Here is a 15,856-nt window from a genome sequence, read left to right on the forward strand (position 1 = left end):
ATATATTTGCTTTGATTTTTAATGTACTCACTTGTAAGTGTGTCAATCCAACAACATTATCGGTTATCAATTTAAGCCATTGACTGAGAATGGCCAAATCATCACAGTGTATTATGCCAGTCGAGGCGCCATTAAGGCCGCGTACTTCAAACGCATTGGGGCGTAACTTATCGGTGCCGTAGATATAGCGCGTTACGTAGGCCATCATCAGCGGCACTGCGCCAAGGAAATGCATTTCCAGCGAACAGGATATACGCGTTTAGTAGGTAGAGGAAATGGAAATGTCAAGTGCAGCAAACGTTAACCATGAGTAGCACGTGGGGCATGGCGCAAAAGCAATGCACACAAAGGTAAGAAATTTGTGTGTTGTAAGAGATGAAAGAAATATGAAAGAGCAGAAAAAAAGTTAATTAAAAAACGTAATGAAAGCAAATTACAAAACGTAATTAAAGTGTAGCAAATAACTAAGAGTTCGTAATTGCAAATTGCCGAGTGTCAACTACCGACTGTCGACTACAAATTGCAATTTTTATATCACGCAGATAATTTAATGCGCGTGCGAGTATTTTCACGTTTTTACGATAGCCAACACGTGCTGTAGAATGTGCATACATTATAACGGTAAAAACATACAAACACCCATGTGTACATGCACTTAACTAATTCACTCACGTATGCGAACATAATGAATACCACAGTTTTGTTGGTAAATAAATAATGCAAATAAAACAAAACACAAAAAACTTTTGCAGATATATATGTATGTATATATGTATATCTATATATATATGTGGATATAAATTTGTATGTACATACCTGCCACCACTTCCACCCATTTCTTTTCCGGTTCCGAACAAATCGACATCGGACGACTACAGCTGCGACTTATTGTGCCATTATTTACCGAGGACTTGTAGCCTTCGTCAGCCTTTAATTCCGCACATGTTGCATCATTGTCCGAATCGGGTGTCTCCTTGGCAACTGAAATGTGAGCAGCAGCACCAACAATAAGCACCAAACACAATATCACAGCGTTAAATGCATTTATGCGCATGTGTGTATGTGTTGTATATGTATTAGGGAGGGCAACAAAAAAAAAAAAAACTTTTAACTGTTTTCCTTTAAAACCGTGAAGAAAATTGAAAACATTTATTTTTTTAGGATTTGAGGTTGCCCTTTGACCTCGAGTCACTTTTGTACGAGTCGACTTAGCATAAAATTATATATGACTTTTTCCTCAGATCCTTAAATTTCCTACAAGTTTTCAATTTTACTCAATTTTACCTGATTTTTTATACACTGAACAGGTTATATTAAATTTGCCACGTTGTTTGTATACCCAAATTGAAACGTCGGATACCGTATAATACGAGTATATATATGTATATAAATGATCAGCATGACGAGCTGAGTCGATTTAGCCATGCCCGTCTGTCTGTGCGTCTGCATATACGCGAACTAGTCACTCAACTTTTGAGATAACCGTCTGAAATTTTGTATACGTCCGTTTCTTAACAAGAAGTTACTCACTTGTCTGAACCTCACATATCAGGCAACTAAAGCATATATTACTGTGATACAAACTGAACGATTAAACACAAGTCCTTGTATAAAAAGCATTTTTATTTGTCAAGATATCTTCACGAAATTTGGCAGATATTATTATTCGAGGTATGACCACAATCTCCTAACAAATTGTTGAGATTGGACAACTATAACATATATTGCCATACAAACTGAGCGATGAAAATTAGATCAATTTCTTTTTCTACCCTTTTATGCTATAAAAAATGCGCTAGTGAAGAGTACCGAAGAAGAACAACCGAAGCTGACGTTTTTTATTGTTTTTTCCTAATTTTGGAGGATATTTTCAGGGTATCTAAAGAAAAAAGTTAAAAGGATGTTTTGGCCCACCCTAATATGTTTGTATGCTCATATATGTACTTGTGTATATATTTTTTTGCAGTTAAATTTGCGAATGGCAATGCCAAAGTGTTGGAAGCAAGTAACGGAAAAATTCAGTTGAAACGAGTTGTTAAAAGCACGCAAAGTTGAAGTAAAGATAGAAAGCAATGTTGGGGAATCGAATATGTAAATATGTTTATATATATGTGTGATTGTGCAATGACTTTTGTAATGCAAATGTACTTTTGAGTATTTGCGTGCATAAAGGGTATACTACATATGTATGTGCCTGAGTATCGAATACAAATGCAGCATGTGCTTCTTCTGTCATGTTCGTATTTGTAGCGACATTATCCTTCTCGGAATAAGTAAGTTGTCGGTTAAAGCAGTGACAAGGTAAACGAAAAAGTGACAGTTGCAATGAGGAGATGTCAACTGAAGTAGCGTTTTATAATAGTTTAAGTTCTTTAAGTACTATTTTCTTAGAGAAATTAAACTAGTTTCTGCTGCTCTAATAAAAGTTTAGAGTTTGAAGGAAGTGTGACATAAGTGGTTTTAGGATTATAATTACTTGAGCGTGTTAGAAGCTGTGCTTCGATCAGCTTTAGGTCCTCAAAATTTATAAAAAACTTTTCCCGAAACTGCTTGTTTGAAATCGGATGACGATAGTACTGGTAGGCATTATTTAGTAAACTATTTACGTTTTTATATTATTATTACAACTTTTTAAACAGTTTACTGTTCATATTATCGATCAAACATGTTTTTAACTGGTCTGCTAGATTCACCGACGACAATATAAGTCATCTTTAACACAGGGATTCCGAAGATTGTCTCAGTAGCTTCCAGTTCGTATCAAATTATCAATATTTATCAAATAAATTGTATGAAAATAAAAAGGACAAACATTTTACATACGCTAATAAACTACGACAGCATAATGTTTAAAGTTTTGAGGCGTAAATAATGTTAGCCGACATTGGTGATTATTATTTTTTGTTCTTGTTATATGTTTTCTAAAAACCCAAAGGCTTACAAAATTTAATAAATTGTCATTTCATATTATATTATATATTGTCATTTCATATTTCATTTCATATTATATTTGACCTCTTGTAACAGAAAAATTGCAGATAAACCATACTTTGTAGGCTCAACACTGGCTACACTTACAAAATATCAGGATCAAGTTTTTGATGGTTTAAAAGCCCATTGCAAAAAAGCGGTGTGGCTAACTTATAGATACTTATTTCTGTATCCCTGTCCATCTCACTCCTATCCAGCTCATCTCTGGAAGGTTATACAATATCGGTGACCGAATTTACAGTTTAATTCCACCACCGATTAACATACTAGCTACTTTTTGTATGCCTTTCATACGCTAATCATTTTTATATACTTATATATTTTAAAGGGTCTCCGACGTTTTCTTCTGGGTTTTACAAGCTTCGTAGCCATTTTAATATAGCTTGCTCGGGGAATAATAAATATTTATTTTAATTTTAGACATTCCGAAACTTAAATGCCAAGCCTCGTATTTCAAACATCTCAATATTTTGCTTAAATGAATATGTTACATATATATACATATATATAAGTATATATATTTACTTGAGTACATAGAAAAAAATATATTGTCATTGATACTTTTATTTGCAAATGTTTGTATAAGAACTTCGTGCTTTAGCGATTAGAGCCAGTGAGCATTATTGAAGAAGTGGGCAAGCGTTAAACTGAAACATTAAAGTTTAATTGTTTGCGAACATTAAAACACACTTTGTTGGTGCTGACAATATACTTAGTTTATTTCTTCTTCTAAAGGAAAGCAAAGAAGTGCGAAGAAAATACGAAAAGCTTTTTCACAAGCAAACACAAACTGCTCGTATTTTCACAAACTACCGACTGCGAAGCTTGGCCGCTAAAGTGCTCACATACATACACTTATAAAAAACGTATATTAATATGTACACTTGTGTATGTGTATGTATGTATGCGACTATCATATAACACCTAGAATGTTTGTGCTTTTCACATATACATTCATATTTACAGATAAACATAAACTTAATGAAAATTTAATACTTTAAGTTTGCTCGCTCGACATTTGCTGATACGAAACTTTTAATACGTGAGATGAGTTGGAAAAATTTTCAAAAAAATGCACTTTATATACATATGTATATCTCTTTGGTCTTTAAAGCTGACAGTTAGAAGGCAAGGGTTATACAGCTTAAAGGCGCCTAAAAGCAGTCTTGTAAACAGCTTCAAGTGGCGATGAGGCGGCGGCACATGGAAACACACACACACGCAAATAAGAATGTAGCACACGTACATACATCTGCCTTTTCTATCAAAGCTGTTAAAACCGAACAAAGCTTGTATGCGTACAATTTGATGTGAATACACGCACACATATGTTTATTTGTCTGAAAGTGGGCCAAAAGGTGAAGTGAGTGAGGCCCCGGTTGTTGTTGCTTGGCCTTTGCCTGCAGCTTTACGTTTGTAGAATTTTTAAAATACTCGTAAAGTGGAAAGCCTAAACTTATCTTCATACATGTGTACGCTTAACACACATACAAACCATATATACATGAGCTGGCATATGTAGTCAATTAAGTTGCATGTGTTCGTGTGTGCTCATATTTACTTACACGCGTTTTTATAATATTTCAAGTAGTAAATCTTGCCTTCCTCATGCATTTAATGTTTTTGTCTGCTTTTGTTTTTACAGACGGCGTTTTTGTTTGCTTCCTGTTTGCTTTGTGATTTTGTGCGTAAGCTCTAAAACAGGTAAGGTTTTAATAAGGCTTGGGTTCTTTCTTTTGGCGCTTAGACGCTTAAAAATGTTAAAGCTAAGAAAATATTGATGCAGCTTATGATATTTTTTTTAGTCCAGATGTTTTGGTGGAAAAATACCCAAAATAAGAAAAAAATGTTAACTTCTGTTGCACCGAAACTAGAATACCCCTCACAAATTGTGAGAAGTTTCCATACAAGAACTTGATTTTGCTATTTCTATCTGCTAAAAAAATTTTGATATAAAAACTTGATTTTAATCGTTCAGTTTGTATGTCAGCTTTGTGCTATAGATCCGATATAGAAAATTCACTGAGGGACTAGGTCGCGTATATCAAATCGACTACTAACCATAACACCGGTTATTTTGATCCAATATTCTCAGTGTTTAAATTCATAAACATTTATTAAACATGAAAATTTTTTAATTTATCTAAAGTTCACGTAAGGTGACTGTGATACAAATTTTCTGGTTGTATGGGTTTTCACCGAAAAAAATAAATTTTTTTTTTGTTTTTTAGATTTAGTAGGCTTATTACTTAGCTCCCTCATATGGCTTACGGTTCTCATGAGAAGATATTATATTTATGCAGGTCTTCAAAGCCATTACTATTAAAAAGAAAGAATGTGCAAAGTCTAAGTTGAGCGATTGCCGATAATATCCTTAAACTGATTAAGAAGCACAGCAGACTCCTAGGTATAGGACGGACATGGCTAAAGAGTGTTTCCCTCACACCTACTGCGAGTTGCTGTAGCCAATTAGCTCTAACTTAATGACTATGAGTCGACGGTAAAGTATTTAAAGATAGAATAAAAACCGGTATAGAATAATAACTGGTTTTTGAAATTGCCGACAGAGACGAAATATGTTCTTTTGGATTATAATAATAAAAAGTACTTCAATCCTGTCTTAGAAATATTTTACCGCTAGCTCTCTCTCCCTTAGAAACTCTCCTGATTGTACTCCGAGACTTTGGTGTCTTCACCACAGATATATACGGAAATGGTTTTCATTATTTATACTTTTTTCGTCACTCATTTTAAAAATAACTGTACAGGAGAGAATGCTGGTCCTGAAAACTCTTGCATGAGTGTTTCTAAGTTAAATGCCGAGGTTTAAAGGTCGAAAATAAACAACTTAAGCCTATCTTAGTGTTTTCAAAACATCAAAGATTATTTCAGGCAGAAAGTTGGTTATTAAAAAGAGAGTGGAGACCACTGTCAAAAGCTTTGAGCAATTGACTTTGTAGCACAATCTAGCAAGAGAGGGCTTCTTGATCTTCAACTTCTGAATATTTCTCCACTTTTAGTAATAAAGAGGAGCATATATAAAAGGGAAGAGATAATATCACGAAATGATTAACCTCAATTACTTGAAACGTCTTTAAAATAATGTCGAACCCTTGTGCTTTACTTTTAATTATGCATATTTTTCTTCGCAGATCGCTTTGATCACGCAAGAACTCATATGCTAATGAGAAGCACCCGACCCGAATCGTCTAGAAATCAATCAGATAAGTGAATTTTTCTGGATTTAAAAATTCTAGCTGCAGTGCGGATGAAATTGGTTCTTCGCACCACTACTTACTCAGTTGCTTTTTTTAGGTTAAAGTACTTAGGCAGTTTCTCTTTGAAAATAGCCGAACAGCTGTCGCACTTGGGTAAAATTCAGCTCAATTACAAGCTCTACGCACATTTAAATATATGTGGTTTTATTAACTTCAAAAAATTTTTTAAAAATTTTCGTCATACTTGAAATGTCTATTCTTTAAAGAATAGACAATAATTTAAATTTAAAAGCAAGTCTTTGAAATTGTAATCAAGCTTTAAATTAAGCTTATATCCTCATATGATGATTAATGAGATCCCGAAGGCAAGTACAACACATAGGGGCATAGGACATAAAAATTATATATGTATATACATATTACACCATCATAAATTTCGTACGTACATGATATATGAATACCAGGCCAACATGGAAATTATGAACTTCGTGATTCCTTTTACGAATTGTGAAATGTCGCGTGTAATTAAATTTAATTAAAGCATAAATGAGGAGCCGCGGGTAAGGATACTCTGCGAATTGCTTGTGTTTGTGCACTTCCACTCATATGTACATATGCAATTTCGTTTGTGTGTATGAGTGTGTGCTGGTTTCAAAGGCCACCATCAGACGCATGCCAATTGTGTATTGCTTTGAACTTTATTCTCAGAGGAACTTGGCAACTTAATGAGCACAAGTTTCACTCAACTCAAAACAACAAATGCCTACATGATGAACTCTTCTTAAAGTAATAAACTGTATTTTGCTTTGTGTGAAAAAAATGAAAGCGAAATAAAAATAAGAAAATATTTGGATTTTGCACATCATTGCTTTCGTTTGTTATCCTAGTAAATGGCTGCGGGCTATTTAATTTGGTTGCTGCAGGCCACAGTTATTTCATTGCTTATATTTGGGCTTGCATTGAATAAAATTTATATTTAAAATATAATTAGAAAATAATTATATATTTATTATTCTGAAGAATAAATAGGTCTGCAAATTAGTATTTATTTCCTTTCTTCGTGACTTTTAAGTTTAGTTATTAAACTCAATCACACGGGTTCAAATCTGCGAATAATGTGGATGGAACAGCATTTCGTAACTGATATCAACCGATTTCATCGTGGCTATGGCAAAATTGTGAGCCGAAGCTTTGTTAGGATGGTAGAGAATTTTTATTTTGACTGAGTGAGGTTATTCTTTCCGCGATTCGGCGTTGAATAGAGCCAATTAATCGGCATGGTAGAACCTTGTGACCGTTTGGCCATTCTCTAAGTAGATCTCACCATGGGAAACCCAAAAAAAAGGTTGACTACCAATTTTTCGGAGGATAGGACAGTTTTCGTAATCTTCGGAGCAGGTTCGATAGATGAAGTCCACTGCTTCGAATGTGCCTTTAGTTTGTGCCTATGGATCTATATTGCATTTGCGGTCACGAAATGATGCAGAAACTTCTTCGGATTTCGTTTAAATGGTTTGAAAACCCTACTGCGAGCTGGTGTCGCGGTTGCGTTTGTTGTCCGGAGTCAGCTTCGACACCTATATTTCATGCGGGTTATGTCGCATGCAGTCTTTAGAGATGCCTACTAGTTCAGCCATCTCGCGGACTTTCAATCGGCAGTCTGTCAATACGAAAACATGGAATTTCGTCTCGTTATCCTCCTTGATAACCATTTTCGGGTCACTTATACGTGACTCATCAAAAACGGATGCACGACCACGTTCAACCAATTTTTAACAGCCGTCATCCAAGCAGAAGAATCATTGAATACAGCTTCCAAGTGTTCTTTGATTTCATTTTAAAAATTGCGACACGCCTGCTTCCATACGAGATTAAAACAAAACTGCTAGTCCGATGTGACTGAATTTTGAGAGAAGTCGTATATGAAAGTAAACTGTATGATAATAAATTTCACCTGCGATAGTGGAGCCATCGCACGGTAAAGCTAATTACTGTTTAAGTGACTGTGACTGTTTAAGAAATTATTATGTATAAATATTCCATATTCTATTGCTCTCTTGAACTAATGGCTTCAAGAAAATTTGAAAAAAAAAAGAAATTTTTTTGGAAATAAAAAAAGAAATTGCAATATTTAAATTTTGTAAAAATAATGGAGGAAATTAGAGAATGAATCTATCATGGAACAATCTGCGTTTTATGCAAAAAAAGGTGTGCTTAATTTTTTCGAGTAAACAGCTAAGTCGTTTTTTGGCACAAAATGCCCAGAGCAAATACGCGTATTAGGTGATATTAATATGCAGTACGTGTATAAAATGTAATATATTTGGTTATTCGCAAATCTTCATTATGCTAACTCACGTTGCTTTTGCAGGAACGGCGTCGCCGCACGGTAATGCTTCACCGTCAGCACAACAATATCGCCAGCATTACGCAATATATTCACCGCATCATCGTGCGGGCAGGCTGTGATGTATTCGCCATTCACCTTAATTATCGCATCGCCAACAAATAGTTGGCCTGTAATGTCCGCCGCTTGATCCTTGTAGATGCGCGATATTAAAATGGGCAATTTATGCTCGGCACCACCTTTTATGCTTAGACCAAGGCCACCTTGCTTTTGGCGTGTAATCTGCACCATGCGCTCCTAAAAATTACAAATAAGAAGAAGCATGATATTAATGGTGTGTTGTTGTTGTAAAAGAAAGCTTACAAAATCCTAAATATAAATTGTAGGGGAGGACGATGCTTAAAAATAATGATTTGTGAGCTTTTAATGAGGGTAGCAAAAATAGTATGTAACATATATTTGTGTATATTTCCAGTCAACGATACATACTCGTATAACAGTTTATTTAAGCTATTATTAAGTAATTTACTTTTAAAAATTACGCATATTTTTTAACTTAATCATAAATCAGTATTGCCTATTAAAATAATGTATTCACTTTGAGTTATTCGTTTAAAAACGCTTTGCCTCAAATAATTTATTTAATTTGAATTATTTTCACAATCTGGCACCACAAATGCACATTTGCATATTCGTCCGCTGCAATTTCATCCAATTATCAATGTTGCCCGTGTGTATGCATGTGTGTGCATGAGTGAAACTCGTTTTCATTTTCCCTCAAGGACATTGTCATGTTCTACATGCAATCGAATATTTAATTATATATAATAACTGTTCCGTCTTTGTGCCATTACTATGCTTTTGTGGCATACAACTGCTCGTTGAAGCTTGGAGGCATGTTGTATACTTATGATTATGCTACATACGTACATGCATACCATATGCATTATATATATCATATATAAATATATATGTACATATTCGTCTGATAAATATTGCACTGCGCACAGCTGCATGCGTGTTCGCTCTGGGCGTTCATAAACTATTTTCTGAGTTATAACACTCAACTCAATTTAAAGTTCCAACTAAATCATTTGAAGCTTATGCAAATAGAATAGAGAGACTAGTTTTATTTTGCTATTATGAAAGCACTTTGGGAATTGCTTCTGGGGGAAAATTTTAAATTTAGAATTTTTAGAATTACTTAATATTCATTTTTCTCCTTATGCTTGAGAAATCTAAAAAATCGAGACAGCACCAAAGTAACGAAAATTCTGAATAGCAATGTCAGAACTATATCTGCAGCCAAGCTGAGAAATATCTCTTTATGCAAGGAAATTCTTTTCGAAGAGAATTCCACATTCAAAACCATCTATTTAGGAGTATTGAGAGCTACAATAAAATCAACTTAACCGCAAAATTGAATATTGTAACGTTATTGTTCTCCTGAGCCTTATTGAAGATAATTTCTTATACAAATCCATTATATAATTTTCTATCTAAAATTAACAATAGTTATCATATTTTTCTATTACTTATAGCACAAAATTGTTTTAAGCAACATTTGTGTATATGTATATGATAACCTGTTTGATAAAAAAAAAAACAAAAATAAAAAAAAAGATCGAGTATTTTTATATAAATATTATATAATATTAAATATTATTTATTAAATAATATTTATTAATTTATTTTCGCGGTTTCTATGTACCTTTGATTCCATTGGTGGCCCATTGTGAGGATTTGTTGGTGTAACGACCTCTAGCCTTTGTAAGGTTACTAGTTCCATAGTTAAATTCAGTCTAAGTGGTTCTGGTTTACTTTTGCCATCGCTGACATTTACCATACCAGTACGGATCTGTAAAGATATATGGTAAGTTAATATTCAGATTTCTTAGTCAATAGTGATTATAAACAAAAGGAGATGAAAGGCAAGACTTTGCATATTAATCAAATTTTTATACACTGAAAGGGGTATATTTAGTTTGCCACGAATTTTGTAACACCCAGATGAAAACGTCTGGGACCCAATAAAATATATATAGAAATGATCAGCATGATGCGCTTTGTCGATTTAGACGTGTCAGTCTGTCTGTATATACGTGAAATAGTCTCTCAGTTTTTAAGATATCGATCTAAAATTGTATGTCTTTATCTTTTAAAAAAGCTACTTATTTATCGGAATCGCTGATATCGGAATAAAATAACATATAGCTGGTATACAAACTCAACGGTCGAATACATGTTCTTGTATAAAAATATTTTTTGTTTGAGAAGATATTTTCACGAATTTTGGCAAAGATTATTGTCCAACACAATTCTATAACCTTTTAAGAAATTGTTTAGATCGGACTACTATAGCATGTAGCATATATAACAAAACTTTTTTTATTTTAGAAGATATCTTTATGAATTATGACACGAATTATTGCCTGAGGCAACGGTACAATCTTCGGAGAAATTGTTTAGATCGGACACAAATCGGAATATAGCTGCCGTACAAACTGACTTATCAAAATCAAGAGAAAGATCTTTTTCTACATTTATATGAGATAAGAAATGCACCAGTGGAGAGTATTATAGCTTCGGTGCAGCCGAAGTTAAGGTATTTTTTTCCATTCTCTTTGTTTCATTCCTTTGCCTTCTTTTAAAGTACTTAGATCAGTCATTTGCTCTTTGGGGAGAAATAAATGCATTGTGAGTATAAATATAACCCGGGGTTTCTATGAATCAAACGGAAATTGTATTAGTAAAGAAATTATGAGAAAGCTGAGTATAATTGGTGTAGTCGAATGTCTGTTCATCTAGACTAATAGAAGCGTATAAACGAACAAAAACTCTGCGGAAGTCAATTTTAGAGATTTAAGTGGTCAATAATTTCGTTATATATGTAATCTGAGTAATAATTTCTTGAAATTCGATATAATTGATGGAATGAAGTTTTCGTTTAAAGCATAGTTTTATTATCTGCATAAAAAAAGTAAAGGGAGCGTTACAAATTCTCAAAACCCTTACTAATTCCCTTCTATTTATTTAAATTATATTTCTCACAGTATTTTCAGATAAAAACTCGTTTATCTAATAACATTTTTACTACTGATGAAGTAATAAAGTTGAAAAATGAAACTAATGAATTGCGCTAAAATATTTTAACAAAATACTTCATATTTTACTATTATGTCTTCTTTAACTTAGCTCGATTCCATCATAACTCAAATTCAATTTTATTAAAATTAAAACAATTGTTATAACATATCAGTATTTTTGAAATTAATTGTACATAATTGTTATTTTATATAATTTTTTTTGTTTTTATAAAGCTTACCTTTAAATTTTGGTCGACCTTTTCCTCTATAGGGGTGGCCATTTTTGCATTGATCTTCATATTTTCTGCAAGAGAAGAGTAATAAGAAAAATAATAATTAAAAATAAAATAAAGTGTACATATGATTTATGAAAATGGAGAAGGTAAATAAATACTTAGCACAAGTAAAAGTTTTGCGCTCCTTAGAACTCAGTGAATTTAATAGACTTACAGCCCATAAATAGCAATGACATTGCGAATTTAACGCAAAACGGCCTCGAAACCATTTGAACTTAATCTGCAAGGGCCAATTAAAAAATCAATAATTAACGTACGTAAAGTTAACAACGCAACACACACATATATATATTATATTATATATATATATTTATAAATCTTTGAGATGTACTTGTATCGAGCATTGTTCATTGGAGATTTGTATGAGAGCTTGGATGTGTGCGTACAAATGCATATAAATTTGTGTGTGTATAGTTTCCCCGATAAAATTTGCACATGCCAGCAACAGAAATATAAACAACAACAATAACAAAACTTTCCAACAATCCTAATCGCTAACCACCGACAATTAATTAAATAGACTTCGACAAAACGCCCACCAACAACGCTACAGATGAATGCACGCCAGCAAGCATGGCTGTCAGCAAAAACAAGCGTATAGACAACAAGCATGACAGATAGTCGAACAGCGTCAAGCAGTCAACCGTTTTACGTATTACCACTGTTGTGGTTGACATTCACCGTCATTACCGCTTACTCGACACTTTAGTGGGCGCATGCAACGTTGCATGAACTTCCCCAGCAGCGTTTTGATGTCAATCCCCTCTTGACTAAATGAACTAAGATCCAGCTATCTGGTTTTGTGGTTAAATAAAAGTCGCAAACTCAACCTAAATAGTTGAATAATGGTTGAAGAAGTGCAGACAACAGCAGGTAGAAGCTAAAAAATGCAAAGCTAACAAAAGCAAGAATGTAATTGCGAACACCATTGTAACGTTGCGTATACGCTGTGTAGCACCGGGTTAAGGCAACTTAAGTGCTTGTGTTGTTTTAGCAGCAGTGACTGCTTCTGTTCGTGCAGCTGGCAGGTGAATATTTCACAACAAGAAAATCAATTAATTTAATAAAAATAAACAGCGCTGCAACGTAGCGAAATCAGTTCAAATCACAGTTAAGCTGATGGTAAAGCGATTATGTAAGCGGTGGCGCATTGTTGTATATAAACTTGCGGAGGTGGTTGGTTCGCCAGTGAGCATAGATGTGTTGGCTTATTATATAAGTATTAATGTGCATATATATATACATATATATCTGCTTACAAAGCTACTTGGCTAGTCCTTTAACAATATTATGTTTTAAGTGTGGATTTTCTGGGGGCTTAAAATGTTTGCTAATCTCTATATACGAGGTCTGTTCAAAATATAAAATGCATTTTAATTTTCAATAAAAACTTTATTAATCATAAATTTCTATTTTGTCCTCCTAATACACTTGTGCTGGCGTTTTTTCTAATCCGAGAAGCACTTCTGATATGCACTTTTTGGTATGCCTTGAGTTCTCTGAGCGATTTTTTTTTATGGATTAACATAACTCCAAAAGCGCCAATTTTGTTTATTAATGTACTCATTCCACTAAACGTGAGCTTCATCGCTACATAACACTTTCTTAGGCAATCGGGATCGGTGGCCATCTCGTTATGAGCCCATTCCCCGACTGATGGTCGTTCGTCTTCAATCCTTGCACGAGTTGGATTTTGTGAGCCTGCGAATCAAGATCTTTCTGCAAAATCTTCCATAAAGTGGATGGGCACAGCTCCAATTGTTGCGCGCATTGGCGGATGGACTCATTCAGGTCTTCTTCGATACTCTGCTTCACAGCAGAAATAACGTCTTCGGTGCGCACTGTATGGTTGCGCATTACCTACTAGAGTGAACGTGGTGCGAAACCCATCAATGGTTGCTCGAATTACCGGCTTAGCTGGGCGATTATGTCGGGCGAACCGAACCATTAATTTGGTAATAAATTTGCACGATTTTCAAACGTTGTTTCGGATGTTGTAACGCTGTTTATTATGAAATGGTAAACCAAACAGAGTACTAATCAAGTAACAGATGTCAAAAAGGCGAACTATGAAAAAAATATTGCGTCTACAAAACACCGGTTATATAGGCTAACTCCAAGCTTACAAATTTGCCAAAAAGATAACCAGTTCATTTAAATTTGACAAGCACACTTAATTGAAAAAGCTAGAAAAAGTATGCCAAAAAATGTAGTTTTGCAAAATTGAAAATTTATTTTGAGCTAATAACTTTAAGTCACGAGATTTCAAGTAGATTCGTTTATTTGTAATGGAATTTCTTGACCAGAAATAAATAAATAAAATTATAAGGTTAAAACTTGAAGTGTTTCAACTCGGTATTTTAATTCTGTTTTTTTTTTTAATTTCCAATAAATTTTGAAAACTATTTAATTTTTTCAAATATGTATGGTTTTGCGAAAAGAAAAATGTTTGTATGAAATTGATAGTTAAGATATGCACCGTTTTATGCGATAACTTGTTGCCATTTAGAAGGAAATATATTATTGCCACTCTCGTAGAAAAGCTCGTCCCTATTGAAAAAAAAAACTGGACCATCCGCTTTTCACAAGTTTCACTAGAGGAACATTTTTCAACAGCAAAAAAATTCTCCATAGACAAAAACAGGTAGTAATCACTTGTTAACAGCTCGTGTCTATAAGATGGATGCATAAAAACTAACGAGCCAAGTTCACGGAGCTTTTAGCGAGTCACTATTGGTGTATATGGTATACCCTGGCGTTAGAGTGATGAAACCGTAGCCCTCTCCTATTCGCCAAAGCTGATCGCTTTTGGGCCATATAATTGTTGACATTATATACTCGTATAGGTCCGATTTAGAGTTTGACTATAGTGGAGCAGCTCAAAGTAGCTGATTCCTTGCCAAATACAGCAAACAAATAGCAAAACCTTGCTGACCGGCAAATCTTGCCTGACCACCGTTTGCGATGGCTCACCGCGTGACCCACTTTTCATCACCAGTAACCTTCATAATAGATAGATGATTTTGTTGTCATTCAACACCAATTCACAGATAGAGCTTCTTTTCGTATTCAGCCTTATTTAAATGGTTTCAAACGGTTTTTTGTGCAATGCTTAGCTTCTGGCTAATCGAAACAGTGCTTATGTGTATATCCGCCGGACTGGACGATATCCATTATTTTATCAATATTTTTGACACTTGGTCTTCCAAAGTGTTATGCATCTTTGATATTAAAAATAATTTGGTAATCAAAAATAGGGAATCGACGAAACCAAAATTGCGCGTGAGTGGCCGTTACAGTATCAAGACCATAAACACCATTCACATATTCGGCCGCCTGGCTTTCATTTTTGCCTTTAGCGAAGAAAAATAGTAAAATATGGCGTATTTTGTCTTTTATCTTTTACCATTATTCTTGAGAAATACTAGGCTTCATATTTTTAAACATTTTTATTTATTTTGATTTTGTTTTCTGTTTTATATACTCAACATGCTTTGGCACTGCTAAACCGAAAAAAGAACACACAATTTTCAAGTGTCTGCAAGAAAACAATAAGCAATTTAGAGCGACCCCTAGAAAGTGGGCGCCAACAGCTCAGCTACAATTACAGCTAAGCGCAGAAGTTGCTTGAAAGCGCTTGCATTTTATATAAATATATTTTTATTTGTATGGCTGTATGTGTGTGTAAGTAGGTGCTTCATTACTTATATGCTTTGTTGTTATTCTTGATTTATTTATTGTTCTGTACATTGTTGGGGCCATTGTTATCGGACACTAAAGTTTTCATGAGCCTCATTATGGCACAAGTATGCCTGCGTATGTCTCGAAGCGCAGACGCTTGACTAGGTCTACGTGTGTGTGTGTGTGCGCCTGTGTGTAGGTTGCTTAGACTAGTATACGTATATATATATAATGCTC

The 15,856-nt window shown here is 34.2% G+C and overlaps 1 protein-coding gene across 3 annotated transcripts in view; it reads right to left on the bottom strand.

The window, feature by feature from the left end:
* Syn2 (Syntrophin-like 2) overlaps positions 1-15,856 on the bottom strand; it is a 94,348-nt gene that overhangs the window by 34,572 nt on the left and 43,920 nt on the right. For all 3 annotated transcript variants that reach the window (XM_036363440.2, XM_036363438.2, XM_070108260.1), the window contains 5 exons: positions 11,882-11,946; positions 10,268-10,414; positions 8,568-8,853; positions 817-981; positions 32-216 (listed from right to left, as the gene is read on the bottom strand). In XM_036363440.2, coding sequence (XP_036219333.1) covers positions 32-216; positions 817-981; positions 8,568-8,853; positions 10,268-10,414; positions 11,882-11,941 — 843 coding nt within the window. In that variant the 5' untranslated portion in view covers positions 11,942-11,946. The remainder of the gene's footprint in view (positions 1-31; positions 217-816; positions 982-8,567; positions 8,854-10,267; positions 10,415-11,881; positions 11,947-15,856) is intronic.

The sequence above is a fragment of the Bactrocera oleae genome, chromosome 4, assembly GCF_042242935.1.
Source record: "Bactrocera oleae isolate idBacOlea1 chromosome 4, idBacOlea1, whole genome shotgun sequence".
Classification (NCBI taxonomy): Eukaryota; Metazoa; Arthropoda; class Insecta; order Diptera; family Tephritidae; genus Bactrocera; species Bactrocera oleae.